This window comes from Bufo gargarizans, chromosome 8 (genome assembly GCF_014858855.1).
Source record: "Bufo gargarizans isolate SCDJY-AF-19 chromosome 8, ASM1485885v1, whole genome shotgun sequence".
Taxonomy (NCBI): domain Eukaryota; kingdom Metazoa; phylum Chordata; class Amphibia; order Anura; family Bufonidae; genus Bufo; species Bufo gargarizans.
The window spans coordinates 3,096,289-3,111,116 of record NC_058087.1 but is presented as its reverse complement, the minus strand read 5'-3'; the positions used below and the strand labels follow the sequence as shown (position 1 = coordinate 3,111,116).

At 45.7% G+C, this 14,828-nt stretch overlaps 1 protein-coding gene across 1 annotated transcript in view; it reads right to left on the bottom strand.

Moving 5' to 3' along the window:
• Positions 1-14,391, bottom strand: part of RND3 (Rho family GTPase 3) — a 28,512-nt gene extending 14,121 nt beyond the window's left edge. The window contains exons 1-2 of the mRNA XM_044303734.1: positions 14,084-14,391; positions 13,543-13,630 (exon numbers count right to left, since the gene is read on the bottom strand). Of these exons, the coding sequence (XP_044159669.1) occupies positions 13,543-13,630; positions 14,084-14,233 (238 nt within the window). The 5' untranslated portion in view covers positions 14,234-14,391. The remainder of the gene's footprint in view (positions 1-13,542; positions 13,631-14,083) is intronic.
• Between the last annotated feature and the right edge of the window lie 437 nt (positions 14,392-14,828).

Below are 14,828 nucleotides of genomic sequence, written 5' to 3'. Positions count from 1 at the left end.
AGGTGGGTTTTCAGGTTGTTTTTGAAGGTTTGGATGATGGAAGTGATTCTGATGTACCGGGACAGAGAGAATGGGGGGATGCAAAGGAGAAATCTTGTAGACGATTGTGCAAAGAAAGACAAGAGGAGAGCAAAGGAAGAGGTCATGTGAGGATCGGAGATTACGTGTGGGGCTGGTCTCCATAGACTGCAAATCACAAAAAACACCAAATATGAGGCAGCAATTATTTTTTTCTAAAGAAAATCAGTTCAGGTTTATTCTTTTTGGCTTCTTTGAAATAAAGACCCCCCCCCCCCCCCAATCACCGTTGCACTAAAACATGGATGTCAATGTACGCAGTGCATCAATAGCAGCTGCTGTGCGAGTTGAAAAGAGCACAGCACGATCCTGCAGCAGGGGTCCCCGAGATCTCAGAGCAGGGATCAAACTGCTACCTCATAGAAACTACACAGCGACACTAGCTGAAGGTCTACAGCTCATTCACGAGCAGTTCCAATTGCAGTTATTTCTTCAAAGCTTCCCTTATGTATATCTTTCATCTGCCATGCAATGTCCCTACTTGAAATAAAAGAAAATCCAAAATGGAGGCATTTGCATCAGTGGCTTGGGCAAATGATGGCGGTCATTTGGATGATCCTGCATCAGGAGCCATTCCCTTCCATAATAATTCAGGGATATATGGGGGAATGACTATACACAGGACAGAGATGTGTAGAAAAGAGAAGGAGGAGGAGGAGGTAGGTCAGGGTTGGAAGGTGTTGTGTATACTTACATCCAGGGTAGGCGATTAAAGGCACTACCATTATTTCTAAAGGCTGCCTATAGTTTCAATTTCCTGTTCTAAATTATAATAGGAAGGACAGCTCTGGAGCACACACTTCTGCTCCAACAAATGAAACACTGTGCAGAATAGAATATGCACAATGATGAGCTCCTAAGCTCCCTCTAGTGGTTGCTGCTTGCAACCTGCATGTTATATTTAAAATTTATACAGAGATTTTAAGCTGTGAAGCAGGAAAACTGTGCTCTGACTGCTATCAAGATATATTGCAACGTCCCTCCGATTCAAGATAAAAAATAAAAAAAAGTCACATTAACTGGGGAACAAACAAAACACCTGGTGCCATCTTTTTCATCTTTCAGCTCCAGATTCTTCGATTCCCGGATTCCTCTTCTGTCATCCAAGGCGGTTGCACTGCTCCGCTGACTACCGTTGTAGTCCCAGACACTCCCTGGTGGTCCTGTCCTGCCCTTGGATTGGCCAGCAGTGCTCACATGAGCAGTGCTGCCCAATCCAAGGAGAGCAGGAAGTGTCTTGGACTACCAAATGCACAGTGTCCACCAGGTAGTCTGAGAATCGGTGGAAGAAGAGGAGCCCGGGAATTAAGGGTTCTGAAAAGAGATGGAAAGAAAGTCACCAGGTAAGTGTTTTCTTAGTTCCCAGTGAATTTTTATTTATTTTTTTGTGAACTGGAGGGTCGCTTTAAGAAAATAAATCAGCAGCTTTCCGAGGAGAACATTCACTTTAAGGATATTCCTGAGATGTTTATTAATTATAACAGCTAAACTATGTTAAGACAAACTTCTCCATCACTTCTAGGAGGTTTGAGACCCTCCAAACTGATATTTGTGTAGGAGATGCCCGAATTCCATCAAGTTCTACTATAAAAGGAAGCTCTGAGAACCCTGGCAAACATCACAGTCTTCTTAGAAGACTTAAAACTTCTATGCCCCGCATTCCTGCCGCTATAAATTCAATGCACATGTTCCTACAGAAGACATTGTTATTGGCTTACGTGGGAACAGCCCTTGGATTGCAGCCATTGTGTAAGAGGATCTTTGGAAGTGGAATTTTTGGGTAATGTCCCCCCTGTTTGGTTAATATCAGTAACAGGCAGGAGCGTGAGGCTTTGATGTAGAAGGGCAGATTCTCCCGATTGAGGCGGCTGGAGATAGTGACTCTGAGAAGCTCCAGTTTCCACACAGCGAGGACGAGAAACGTATCTCTACTCTCAGGATCCGACATCTGCCTTCTCTCCAGCCTCATGGAATATCTTCGCTAATCTTCAACGCTTGAGAGACGGGTCATTATAGAGAGTCAAAGTCAAAATACCGTATAGTACTACCCTTCCCATCATCTCTGCACTCAACATGGAAGTCTCCAATGAAATCACTGGTGCAGAAGGGCAACATAATGAGAGACATTTATGGAAATCTCACTCTTCGGTGATGTAACCAAGTAATCATGGGGCCCCCATAGAAAAACTTGGAACAGGGCCCTGCTCCATGAAAGGATTTTGATTATTCTGGGGATCTATGGTCTCCCAGTGATCTACTTTAATTTTCCTGCTTTCCCGTTCCACCATCCATAGAAAGCTGGGTAGAAGTATTAAGGCAGATCCCAATTTTTGGGGGCACACCAGCAAAATATATGTGCCCATTCAAACTCTGTGTGGGGTTAAAAATAAAAAATAAAAATTCAATGACATATTTTGTTTAAGGGTATGTAGCAGAAATACATGCAGGAAAACCCGATGTGTATTTGCTGTGGAATCCATGGCATAAGGCCTCATGCACACGACCGTTGTGTGCATCCGTGGCCGTTGTGCCGTTTTCCGTTTTTTTTCACGGACCCATTGACTTTCAATGGGTCCGTGGAAAAATCGGAAAATGCACCGTTTGGCAGCCGCATCCGTGAGCCGTGTTTCCTGGCCGTGAAAAAAATATGACCTGTCCTATTTTTTTCACGGCCAACGGTTCACGGGCCCATTCAAGTCAATGGGTCCGTGAAAGAACACGGATGCACACAAGATTGGCATCCGTGTCCGTGATCCGTGGCCGTAGGTTGCTTTCATACAGACGGATCTGAAGATCCGTCTGCATAAAAGCTTTTTCTGATCTAAGTTTTCACTTCGTGAAAACTCATTTCCGACAGTATATTCTAACACAGAAGCGTTCCCATGGTGATGGGGACGCTTCTAGTTAGAATACACTGCAAACTTTGTACAAGACTGCCCCCTGCTGCCTGGCAGCACCCGATCTCTTACAGGGGGATATGATAGTACAATTAACCCCATCATATCCCCCTGTAAGAGATCAGGGCTGCCAGGCAGCAGGGGGCAGACCCCCCCCCCCCTCCCCAGTTTGAATATCATTGTGCGCCCCCCCCCCCCTGTTGTTAACTCGTTGGTGGCCAGTGTGCGCACCCCCCTCCCTCCCTCTATTGTTTTAATACATTGGGGCCAGTGTGCGCGTGCCCCCCCAACCCCCCCTCCCTCCCTCTATTGTTTTAATACATTGGGGCCAGTGTGCGCGCGCCCCCCCAACCCCCCCTCCCTCCCTCTATTGTTTTAATACATTGGGGCCAGTGTGCGCGCGCCCCCCCAACCCCCCCCCCCCCCCCCCCCCTCCCTCCCTCTATTGTAATCATCATCGGTGGCAGCGGAGTGGAAGATTTTCATACTTACCTGGCTGCTGGCTGCTGCGATGTCTGCGTCCGGCCGGGAGCTCCTCCTACTGGTAAGTGACAGCAATGCGCCGCACAGACCTGTCACTTACCAGTAGGAGGAGCTCCCGGCCGGACACAGACATCGCAGCAGCCAGCAGCCAGGTAAGTATGAAAATCTTCTACTCCGCTGCCACCGATGATGATTACAATAGAGGGAGGGAGGGAGGGAGGGGGGGGGGTTGGGGGGGTGCGCACACTGGCCCCAATGTATTAAAACAATAGAGGGAGGGAGGGGGGGTTGGGGGGGCGCGCGCACACTGGCCCCAATGTATTAAAACAATAGAGGGAGGGAGGGGGGGTTGGGGGGGCGCGCGCACACTGGCCCCAATGTATTAAAACAATAGAGGGAGGGAGGGAGGGGGGTGCGCACACTGGCCACCAACGAGTTAACAACAGGGGAGGGGGGGCCCACTGGCCACCAATGAGTTAAAAACAGGGGGGGGGGTCTGCCCCCTGCTGCCTGGCAGCACCTGCCAGGCAGCAGGGGACAGTCATGTACACAGTTTTTTTGTATATTCTAACCTGAAGCGTCTCCATCACCATGGGAACGCCTCTGTGTTAGAATATACTGTCGGAAATGAGTTTCACGATGTAGCTCATATCCGACAGTATATTCTAACATAGAGGCGTTCCCATGGTGATGGGGACGCTACAAGTTAAAATATACCATCGGATTGGAGAAAACTCCAATCCGATGGTATAACAGAACTCCAGACTTTACATTGAAAGTCAATGGGGACGGATCCGTTTGAAATGGCACCATATTGTGTCAACATCAAACGGATCCGTCCCCATTGACTTGCATTGTAATTCAGGACGGATCCGTTTGGCTCCGCACGGCCAGGCGGACACCAAAATGACTTTTTTTTCATGTCCGTGGATCCTCCAAAAATCAAGGAAGACCCACGGACGGAAAAACGGTCACGGATCACGGACCAACGGAACCCCGTTTTGCGGACCGTGAAAAAAAACTGTCGTGTGCATGAGGCCTAAAGCTGTGAATTTGCATTTACAACGGCTACAGGTCCTCAGGCAGAATGGCTCCATTCGTATGGTTACCCAAGACGGTTTGCAAGCAGATTTGAAATTCACGTGGAAAAAAAATAAAATAATCCATGACTGCATGAACTGCAGCGTGAATTCCTCTTGCATACATGGGGCATGATTCTGCACGAAATATATCTGCTGAAATCCACACAAAGATAATACTGTGCGACATCCCCTAAGGCTGGGGCTACACAGTGACATATTTTGCACGACAGCAAGTCTCAGGAAAGCTGTGCCACTAAATGCAGTTGTCGGCACCTTACCGCTGCGCCAATATTTTAGAGGTGTGAAAAGTTGCATGCGACTTGCATTGCAGTCAATGATGGCAGAGTCACATGTGATTTGCAAACAAAAATTCAACTGTGTTGAATTATTTGCAGCTGTTGTGTTCCAGGCACAGCATTTTGCATCGCGGCCCTCTTGTGATGAACATTAGATGCGATGTTGCAATGCAACCTGATCTTCAGGTCCCCAGATACATGTCACCATGTAGCCCCAGCCTTAGTGCTCCCAGCTGCCTCGTCGTGGTTTCTACTACAAAGGCAGTGCAGGATCCATCACCAATAATGCTTGAGGGATCTAATGGGGTCCGCTGGGTCCAGTCGAGGTGACTGTCATTTTGTCGTTATCAAAACGAGACAGAATTTATGATGGAGGTGGAACATCCAACAAAGAGGTGGACACATTGCCACAGAGATCTACATAATTACACCAAAAAAATATAATACAAAAAAAAAAAATATATACTATGTAGTGCCAACATTCAGAGAAGGATTACCCAACAAATGATAGAGCGATATATGGTCATCATAAAGAGGTTTAAGATGAGCCAGATTTTGAAGATCATCTTCCCGAGAAGAGGTTGCGAGATACTTGCCTGGGCCACACAAACTCTAGGGCTTATTTAAGAGTCAGGAAGCGATTTGTCTGGAATTTCACATAAACAATCCCACAGAACACACATCCTATACTGCTGATGAACATTAGCAAACCCCCTCTCCTGACTGAGGCCCATAACATGTCCTAGCAGGGGTAGGTTGCACAATCGAGACCTGGAAGTCATCCAGATATACCGGGAGCCTAACATTTTTTGGCAGATCTTTTTAATCATTTTCATGCTTTGCTCAAAACTTCCATCCTGGACACAAAAGGAGCTCGAGCACAAGAGGGAGATAGCAAACATTTTTAATTAAAACGTAATATCCTTCCACATATAAATTGCAGCAGATTGGAAAAGTACAAAGCCTTCGCTAACTCTCCACACAGGAATTGGAAGACGAATAATCAAATGTTTACTAAGCCCTTGAAGAAGAAGGGTTTAAGAACCCGTCTCTCAAACTGGGAAAAACACATGTCTGGGATCTGGCTTTTCACACAGATTGTGTTGGGTCTTGATGTAAAAGTTTCACACAAAGTCCAAGACTCCAAGGACCTAACCAAGTGGGGAAATAACAGTAAAAGGCTTCCTAAGGTGATCTTGTAGCTACATAGCTAACCTAGGACACTCCAAGCTAATGGTTTGTGGAACTAAAAAAAGGGAACCACTTGAGATGCCATTTTGTACCTACAGTTGTTATCAATCCCCCTCCCCCACACAACAGTGAAGATGAATGAACCAATGACCCAGTCTAGGAGACGTTTGCACCTCATCAGGGCACAGAAAACAATTCAACGACATTGCAAATCAGATTAGTTATGGGAAAAATTCACCTTTGAGTATGTCACACATACATGTTAAGTCAGTTGCTGGAGGAACCTAAAGCTCTGGTGACCCTGACCTCATATGACAAGTCTGAGCCAATCAGCAGCCTAGCATATGATGACGACAGAGGAGGACCGACCCTCAGGCAGGAATTAGTAGCATTATAATCGCACCAGGTGCCAACTCCAGAGGTCATCGATGGAAAGGAACGGAATCTTCTTTATGTCAGCTTCAGGTGAAGAACCATTATGGGTTCCTCACTATCTTCGTAAATTACTTCAAGTTCCAGAGCCTTTTGTCACTATCCAGTGTGTCCAGTGACCATCATGAGCATTCATTTACTAGACCAGAGAAGGCAAAACCTGTTAGGGCCCCAATATCATTGCAACTAGGATATATGGCAATGAAACGAAATATTGTGAAAGGAAGACTGTCTTTGTTGTGATTGGACGCTATGGGCAACAAAGTCAGTTTTATAAATCTCCCCCAGAATGTTTCAGATAAACTCCCCATCCCCAAAAGGCATCTAGGGTTCATTGAGGAGCACCACAGCCCAAAGCATACATATACAGACCAAGAAAACTAGATTTAGTGCTCGCAGTGCTGTTTTTTTCTTGGACCTGAGCACCTCTACATTAATGGTCAAAGCGGACATGTGCCTTTTGCACATTGCACCTTCTGTGTGAGGTATCTGGTTTCAATATCACAGGGATTAAGGATAATATGGCACAGATTACACACAAAGATGTCCGAAATATTTGTAGCAATGCTGAGCAAATGACTTTATATTTGTATATCCACATGGACGCTTGATAAGAACCTAGAAGATTGTCTAGATTGCTAGGAGACAGGACAATAAATGGATTTGCTTCAAGTCTCGGTACTAGGTCATAATAGGCCACAGAGGAGATGTGGATATACAGCAGTCCCTGTGCGTTGCTGGCTATTGTTCAGTGAATCCATAACTAGGACCAAAATGGATTAATGTTCTGTTCCTCAGGGGTGGAGCTTATCAGTAGGATTTACTAATAGTGATACATTTTGAAGGGCACCCACCGCCAGGAATAAATTCTTCAGCTTAGGGCATAATAATAGTTGCAATAATTATAAGTGGCAGGTTTCATCTCAGAAACTCCTCAGCTATTGGGTGGTGCTGGGGGGCTCCACCAAAGCAAGATTCTCTGCTTTACGGTCAATGCGACAATCAGTGCTGTTTTTCCAGCTGTCTTTCGTTAGTTCATTTGTATATACATTGATTTAGCTGGAATTTTCCATACCTCTTTAATAGGTATTCACATAAAGTGCCATAGAAAATACACATAAAGGAAAATTCCTGCTGGTGGGGGTTGGGTAATAGCAATAGGCTACACATTAAAGAGGACTTGTCAGCTCGCCTGGAAATATTTGCATTCCCCCCCTTACAATTATATCAGGACACCTTTTCTTAGAACTAGGCATGGTGCTGTTCCTCTGTTATTCCTCCTGGAAGTGCATGAGTAAATAAACTGACAAGTGGGTGTTACCATTCCTGATGGAGCTGACAACAAGAGTTGGATGGAAGGGCGCAGCATTAACCAGCTGATAATGTATTCATACATTTCCAGGAGGAATAACAGAGGAATATCTTTAAAAAAAAACAAAAGAAAAAAACCACACATTCTAAGATGCTCAGGAGTCTAGATCTTTTGATTTGGAATGCGAGTTCATACTAAAACAGACATGTCCCCTCTTTAATGGTCCAAAATCCCAGCCTGCCCTGACCACTGGCATGCTGAGAGTTGTAGTATTGCAGTAACTGGAGAGCCCCACGTTGGAGAACACTACCCTCCACACTATGAAAATTTCATATTTTTCCACTGGCATATGTAACCACAGAAATGGGTACAATAATATTAAGCAGCAGTGGCGGTATATTTTAGTTTTTTATTATACTCCTCTCCGAATTTCATATCCTTGCCAAGTAAGTGCGGTATCAGCTGCTGATAATGATGTGACTGATGCAGACATGTAAACTTTCTTGCTCAGGCCTTGGCACCGGCACCAGGGCAGATGCTGCATCTTCCAACTACAGAAATGCAATGAATTTATAAAGTATACAGTGGTACGAATTCATCTGCCGGGAACTGGACTTCAGGAGAAGGCGACCCCTGCTCGTCATGACCTGACCCCACTGACAGGTGCAATTCTGTAATACATCTACTGCATTTTCCCGGAAGGAATACCACGCAGTTTGATCAGCACTTTACAAGGCATACAAGCAAAGGACAGATAGTGGTACTGTGCATCAAGACCAAGAGGAGCCACAAAAAATTCCCCGGATGCATGAAATCCGTGGCGAATCCTGCAGGTTTCACTTGGGGGGAGGCAGGATTTTAAAAAGCAGATAAATTTCTGCGTGCAAAAATTCTGCAAATGGATAAGATTTTTAAAGATTATTTAAAGGGGTTGTCCACTTCAGACAGTCCCTGCTTACATGGAATCTCACTGCTGTGACCCCTCATTAATCAACTAGAACTTGTGGAGAAACCCCAAACCACCAGTTCAGTTTCCCCTACAGCGCCATCTCTGGGGAAATGAAGCATTACATAGTTCTCATTCAAATCAATAGGCTGCCCATGAAATGACGAGTTAGGTCCTCCAGAGACAAACACACTATTTAAAGGGGTTGTTCATCTTCTAGGGGGCTTTTGGAAGACACCCCCCTATTTGGCCAAACCTGCAGAGGGAAGCATATGTACCTGCTCCCCGCTGCTGGCTCCTGGCCAGTGTGCCCTGAAAGCTGCGCGGGGAGCGCGCGGCTGCGCAGCTTCCTTTATGTCTCCGCTCAGGACCTCTGTAGGCCCGCTCACCGCCGCAGCCCGGACTTCATGTAATGGTGTATGGCTGTTCACTACTCTGGGGAAGCCCACCCTGGCAATGCACACAATTTTCACTGTGTGCATTGCTGTAGTGGGTGGCCCTAGAACTCAGAACAGGCACCCACGATTATCCAGTGTCAGGACGTTCCTGTGCGCCGCTCCAAGCTGGCCTCGCCTCCTTCCTCATGTGCTGCTGCTAATGGAAGAGAAGAACATGTGCAGCGCGGCAAAAGAGGAGGGGACAGCATCTTCTTAGACCTATCCCCCCAGCCAAAAAACCCGTCCGAGATCCCCAAGGGCTAAGCCAAGTAATTGTAAGTCTTCATGTGGAATATGTTTGTGTTATACACATATAGCATACACTGTGCCACACAATATACAGTATACCGCTACACTGTGTAGGGGTTATACTGTATATTGTACAGCATGGCGCAGGGGTTATATTGTTCGGCATGGTGTAAACTCTATACATTTGCTGTACCAGTATAATCCCTGTACCATGCTGTATAATATACAGTATAATCCCTGCACCATGCTGTACAGTATAATCCCTGCACCAGAGGCTACGCTGAGGTTGTCACAGCCCCGCCCATGACAACAGGCTAAGACCTTCCCCTTAACAACAAAAAGAAAATCCATTAAAATAGAGAAATTAAGGAAGAAACTGTTTAATATTCTGTTTTATACAGTCAGCTAAACCTACACTTTTGGGTGGAAAATGCTTTAAAAAAAAAAAAAAAAAAAGGAAATGGTGCCAAGAGAAAACGCTTCACATGTGGTTTAGTAAATTCTAGACAAGATGCTCCAAATTAAAAGAAAACAAAACTCATCCGGGAGAGTTTAACTTCCAAGTATGTGGCCTGATCAATGCCATACTTGTATAATTGTTAACACAATTCTTCGCGGAAAGATGAATCCACAATAACCACAAGAGACGCTATTCTCTAGAAGGCCTGGGAACCTGATCAAGTGAGACCAAGACTAAGGACACCAAGCTGTACGGGCACTCGCTGCTGCAGTACCAAGTGGGCATGCTCCATCCAGGACCTGCATCGTCACTATACTACAGCATGACCAGTGTGGTGTATATATTGATGATAGGTACCAACCCCTTCCACCAGAAAATTGGCATCCAACCTCCATGCCGATGTAAAAATCTCTTAGGAAGGAAGGACAGGACACTTTTGTATCCATGCTTTTAATTGTAATGGTCAAATTCTATATACAGCGAGACACTTTGAGGGAATGTTCACACGTGGCAGATACGCTGTGGATTTTCCACTGGGGAATAGCAGACGGAAAATTCACAGTATATAACAGTACAAGCAAAGTGGATGAGATTTTTCCAAATTTCATCCACGAGGACTTTCATGGAGATTCAACGGAAATGATGCTGCAGGAAATTTGAACGTGTGAACGTACCCTCACTCAGGAAAGTCTTACAATAATCTTTAATTTCGCACGACCAGATGCAGAAGATCAAGAATCTAAATTCAACTTGGCCAATACTTCTTCCACCTCCAACATCATTTGTTGGATGAAGTGTCGGAAGGCCTCCATTAGATAGACATAATTGGCATGGTTGATTGACCATAATCTAGTCCTTATAGGGGCCTTTAGGAAAAAAAGGTTCTAGTAACAGATTTTTTGTTTTGTTTTAGGTTATAGAAATTAGAAGAACATAGACAAAATATCAGGACAACGAGTTGAGAGAAGCCACAAGTCAGAACATGAGGGATTTTCCCATTTCCTCCCCCATCCTCCTTTGCCTGGGATCAGCTTTCTGGAGCCTGGACTGAAGCTCAGGATCTTCCCCACCCTTTGTCCCCTGAGATCAGCTTACAAGGACTGCACATGAAACCAGGATGTCCTTGAGGCTGCAGGACGTAGACCCCCTCCCTCTACCCTACAGTGTGCCTGGCAGGTCATCAAAGGTCACCCCCATTTGTCATCATCTTTCGTCTTGTGATCATCTACATTTTGCTAGGAAGAGAGTCCTCCAGGAATGTTCACACACTCTGCAAAGTGAATATATTTATATATTCTGATCTCCACGATGATCAGATTTTCAAACAAGACTAAAGTATTCCAGAATATTCATGTACAGGAGAGTTCCTTAGGGAATCAGAAGGACAGATGCCAGCTTATCAGATATACTGCATTCACAGACAAAGAGGTAAATTCATAAATCCTTAAAGGAATGTTCCAACTTGCATGTTACAATGAATTTCTTCTATGATGATTGACATGAGCCTGAGTTCCCCAACCCCCCCCCCCCCCCCCCCCCCGCGTCAAGCCCTTTCTCACAAGTAATGGGCTTAATAACCAAATCTGTCCATAAAGGGTTAAAATTAAAGCATGCAGTCAGAAGATGTGGGAATATCTACTCAACCCTAAAATTGAATTGCAAGCATCAAGTCACACTCTACCAGCATATCTCCAACCTCACAGTCAGCAGACCAGAAGCCTGAAATCTCTGGAATGTCAACTATTTCCATAGGAGCCACTACATTCCTTCTACCTACAGCAGCTTGTACGGAACAAACATATGGGGGGAGGGGGCTTAAAATGGAGACCACTGGGGTAAACAATGTGGAAGATTGTTTATGGAGGCCTTATCAGAGGTTAATTGATATCAGCTACACGCAAATCCAGCCAAGGATATACAATATATCTACCAGACAGTGTGGTCCAGTAGCCTACTGGAAGTCTTGGTGGGTCTGAATGCTAGAAGAAGACCTCAAAGAGCCTTATCACCTACATCTATGCTTTGATCGCATGGATTAGAAGCGCTCATTATCTCTTTCAACATCCCAACCATGCCAGAAAGTCTCCATAGGTTCTACACTTTTCTCATGGAAGTGGGCAGACATGTGTGTATGGTGGACATTGCTCACATCCAGGGATGGTTGGGTGAAGGCCTCATTGACTATCAGTATTAGACATCTGCCCGTACATGGCTGGATTGAGCAATGTCAGACACATCTGCTGTCCCAATGACTCTACATCTGCCAGATCCAGCAGATGTTGAGCGGAACTGGAGACCCTCTTTAAACCAATAGATGCCATTGACAGCTGGTGCGACCATGAAAATAGCAGCATGTGTGGGCAACCTTAAAGAAACTGAGAAAGCGCACACGTACACACATATGGCTTGTTACGGGTTTCCTCAGCGCACTCCTCGATACTCTATTTGAAGGGCTAAGCACTTCCCTATCTATTCCGGTCTCCATTGTACGGCACCTTCCTGTTCCAACGCCGAGATGGGCTCCATTTATCTTCCTTTAGAAGAAAGCACGCAGGAATCTATTTACGCTACTTAAGGGACAGCAATAAATCATTGGGCTGGATATCAAATAGAGATCGCAACTGTGACTACCGCAAAATGGAGGGAGACAAAAATCCATAAAAATCCACAGCACAGCAACATCTACCCCCCAATTAGGACACGTCAGATGTAAAGCCCCCAAGATTCTGCAGCGCTGCTCAGCGGAACGTAAAAAAATAAGACCGCCCTGATAACTTTATGATACCGCAGCGGACATGATGAATGGCTATGACAATGGTCATTAGTCTGACGTGTCCGGCAGCACAGGCTCAGCTGCCTCCATGGCATTTTAAGACGGGCTGAAGGAGCTGCTCAGACACCTATATAATCAAATTACAGGCCCATTATAACTCAATGTCACCCTTATAAAGATCAGCTAGGCTGCACCGGGGGAAACTTTAATCATACAAATGCGTTATACAGTACAGCCGATCTCAGTGAGGCCCGGCCGTCAGGAGACACCACATGCCACCCTCCCTGGCGTGATGACAGAAATGAGGCATGCATTTGATACGTGCCATGGAACAGTCGGGCATATTACACATCACTGAAGTATGCAATATTACGGCAGGTCTATTGGGGCTCCCGTCAGATCTTATGCAACGGCTGGTGGTGACCTCACGCAGCGATTTCGCATAACAGACCAACGCATTGACGCAAAGCTAGAACGTTCGCCTGGCAACGCAAAAAGTGACAGCAGGATGAAGAACGGAGCGGTGCGACTCCTAGAGGAGGATGTCCCCAGCGGAGTTGCGACTTTAATGAGGCGACCATAGCAAAGGGGAGGCTATTCCGTCATCGCCGAAGCCAAGGAACCCTGCAGAGCATGGTCGGGCAATCACTCAGGAGACTCCTGTAGGACCTGAAGTTGGGTCTTGAGGTCCATATCAATGCTTAACGCATCAACCTCTCCCCCCCCCCCTTCCCACCAACTCCTGAAACATATGGTCCGATACAACAGGGTGGGCGTCTAGGACTCCCTCCTGACCTGGACAGTGACATGAAACCAAGTTGTCCTCCACCCACCACACCGGTTCTACAGCAACCACCATGAAACGTTACATAAAGCCACACGTTAAATAAATGAAGGCTTTCTTACCAGACGTATCCCATAGGCTCAGTTCTATCCTCTGCGTGTCGATTTCAAAACTGGCCGTGTAATTCTCAAATACGGTGGGAACGTAATTCTACGGAGAGACAGAAATCAGGTTATACAGAGGACTGCAATGTCATCCCCCCTACAAACTTAGATCTGTAACTACTCAGAGGGGAGCCCTCCATACATTGCTGCCTGACGCTACAATGGATTTCCTATAAAGAAAAAAAATATATATATAAAAAAATACATTGTGCAAATTTACACAAAATTGAAAAGGATTGCAGAAAAGTTAAGCTTGCAATAAAAGCGTCACCTACTGACGCAACCTGCCTCCTCTAACCCGCAGAGCTTGCAATCTAGATGCAATCGCTGCATCAAATATAAACCTGTAACTAATATTGCAGAGAGTCTGGCGGGAGCTTTGCAGTAATAATATACCCCTGAGAACAGATGGGGGAGAGAGATTAGCGCTCAGTGGGGGCCTGTTAACCCCTGAGTAGCCAGATAAGCCTTTCAGTGCACCGACGACGCAGGGACTTACCTCTGGAAAGGAATCCTTTGCAAAGACATGCAATAAAGCAGTCTTCCCACACTGGCTGTCTCCCACCACCACAATTTTGCATTTCACATTTTGGTTGGGATCCATCATAGATTTGCTAGACAGTTTCTGGCTGCTTCTTCTCTCCTTCATTGATGTGAACTTATCCCCCTTTTTCTTGCAGATACAATAGAAGTTATGCAGAGAAAGGAGCAGCTTGTTCCCAGCAATCCCTTCCAGCTGCTGTATCCTCCCAGAGCAGAGCTGTAATAACACATCCAATAGAGAGGTGACTGAGCTTTGTTTCACTACTCCTGGCTGGTTTTATGTGTCCAGCCTCCTGCACTCTCCCTGTGTCAGAGATCCTCCCTCTTTTCATTGTAGGGAGCACCATGCTGCAGCTTCCCCTTGCTGCCTTGTGTCCAGCGCGCCATCTAGTGGACACTAAGGAAAAGACACCATGGCAATCATTACTCCTGGTTTATGTTCTAGTGTAGCTAGGGCTGAATTGCATTGAACTTTACAGCAGTAGGCAAGTGAATAAACCAACATAAGCAGAAATCAATGACAGAGAGTCAAGGATATAGGTTGTTATAGTCATGCTCCACTCACTGCACTGGAAAGAACAGAGCTTGGAATTGAAAAGGAAGCGCTGAATAAGGATTATATAGCAGGGGCACAAGAGGCAATTTATTCAAAGTCTGAAGCATCTTCTTGCCCCACCACTTGTGACTAAAGGCTTGGGCTA